Source organism: Sphaeroforma arctica (assembly GCF_001186125.1).
Source record: "Sphaeroforma arctica JP610 unplaced genomic scaffold supercont1.5187, whole genome shotgun sequence".
Taxonomy (NCBI): domain Eukaryota; class Ichthyosporea; order Ichthyophonida; genus Sphaeroforma; species Sphaeroforma arctica.
The window spans coordinates 1-2,077 of record NW_014035371.1 but is presented as its reverse complement, the minus strand read 5'-3'; the positions used below and the strand labels follow the sequence as shown (position 1 = coordinate 2,077).

The 2,077-nt window shown below is 45.0% G+C and overlaps 1 protein-coding gene across 1 annotated transcript; it reads right to left on the bottom strand.

The window, feature by feature from the left end:
• Positions 1 to 518: 518 nt before the first annotated feature.
• On the bottom strand, positions 519 to 908 carry SARC_14852 (hypothetical protein; the record flags this gene model as incomplete). Its single annotated transcript, XM_014291017.1, has 1 exon — positions 519 to 908. A coding segment is annotated over one exon (390 nt), but the record flags the coding sequence as incomplete, so codon positions are not given.
• Between the last annotated feature and the right edge of the window lie 1,169 nt (positions 909 to 2,077).

The window sequence follows — 2,077 nt, the reverse complement described above, 5'->3', positions numbered from 1 at the left end:
ACTTCAGTACATTTATAAACGTGTATAAATTTTTATTGCTATATGCCTTCAGGTATGTACAATCCACCACTAAACTTGGTTTATACTCGATACACGGCATAACGTATGCGCCCGACGTGGGAAGCCTAAATTCTGGTGCAAATTGTACACGCATATAGTTGCGTACTGCAGTGCTTATCTCAGTATATGCACACACTTCAAAGCATTTATATACGTTTATATACGTGTATGCATCAGAATATCTCTACAATGTTCCGTGAGCGCACATCATAGCCAAATGTGCGACCTCTGTCTAAAACATCGAATAATCTGTGTCGCAGACGCACTACTGAACTGTACTGCCGATAATTTATATCATGGGCGAGTCCAATTCCCAATACAAAGGATGTAGTAGCTCATCGGACAGCTTACCTCCGTGTGCAAATAACTTTTTAATAATTTACATACATACATGTACACATATATATATATATATATAATTAATCGCACCATATAGTATATACTCGTCACGCACACCATACCGAATGCATCCGACATGGCCTGTCCAATCCCCAAAGCCAGGGCATCGGTCCATAAAGTGGCGCACTGGGCAGTGGGGGCCACAAACTGCAACACCTGTTGTTTTAGACCCGGACCGGGGGATGCCACACCCCCGCCAGACCCGAAAGGTCCAAATTTGTAATTGCCACAGATAGGGCTCGGCGGGGACTGTGACGACATGCCGTTGAGACTGAAGAAGCGTCTATATTTAGAAATCGACATTTCATTGGCCGAGGCATCGGCGCAACGAAGGATTGCACCGGTGCTGGCATACTCGGTCTTGCTTAACATTGGTGAGGTGTCGAGGTGAGCCGAAGTTCGGCCTGAATTCGGTTTCTTACCTATCTGGAAGCCGACCAGATTTCCAGCTGAAAGAGGGAGAAGTACACAATATATCATTGGATAGTGTCTTACAACGCTAGCGTTCATCTCATATATATGCATATGTGGATGGGCATAGCAGCGTAATACATCATTGGGATAGTGTGTTACAAAGCTAGAGTTAATCTCACATATATGCATTAAATAGTATGCAGCGCTAGACTTAATCTTATATAAGAAAGTTTTAGGGTTTCAGGGTTTATGTGGATGGGCATATCTACTTGGCAAGCAAGTGTGTAGGTATGCGCAGCGATTAAGCCGAAGTTCGGGATATGCTTCGTCCTAGAAGTGAAACAGTATGTAGGGGAAGGTTCCCAATGACATGGTCGGATAGTCTACAGGGTATATTGTGTATTCTAGTAGTCGACCAATAGAAATGTATAAAAATAGTAGTACGCCAATAGAAATGTATACAAATAGTAGTACGCCAACAGAAATGTATACAAATAATAGTAGACCAATAGATATGTATACATATAGTATTAGACCAACAGCAATGTATACATACACGTGCATGTCGATAGAACGGAACAAAATATTTGCTCAAAATGTTTGAATATAGTAACGCATTAAAAATAAATGCATATAAGGGAAGGTGAATTTATAATAGTACAACACACACACAACCCCTTACACCTACCACTCTGAGACAACGGTCTCTTCATCCCAGCCACGCTCGAAGACGTCTCCGTATCGCCCGACTGTGTAGAGAGTAAGTGTGAGAGCTGCACACTCAGACCTCCTACACTAGCACAACCGTTGACCACCCCCAGGCTATCACATACACCCACAGGCCCATCTGCATATGTAGGCTCGTCTCTCTCTTTGTCCTGACGTCCACTCGTGCGTTGCTTGGTGTGTGCGTGCGCGTAGGTCTGTGGCGGTGTGTGTGTGACACTCGGCTCTGACGTAGGCGGGTCCGTCCCGGTATCCGCCACCCCTACAAAGCGGTCCAGGTACAGACCGGATTCCTGGCTGTTTGTCCTCTCTGTCGGCATAGAGTGCGAGTGCACGAGGTCTTCCGAGTACTCAATTACGCCAAAGTTCTGCTTCGCGACTTCGGAGTCCAGAGGCGCCTCGGGCTCTGATCCAATGTGTTGTTTCTGTACACACACACACACACACACACACACACACACACACATAGAAGTAAAGA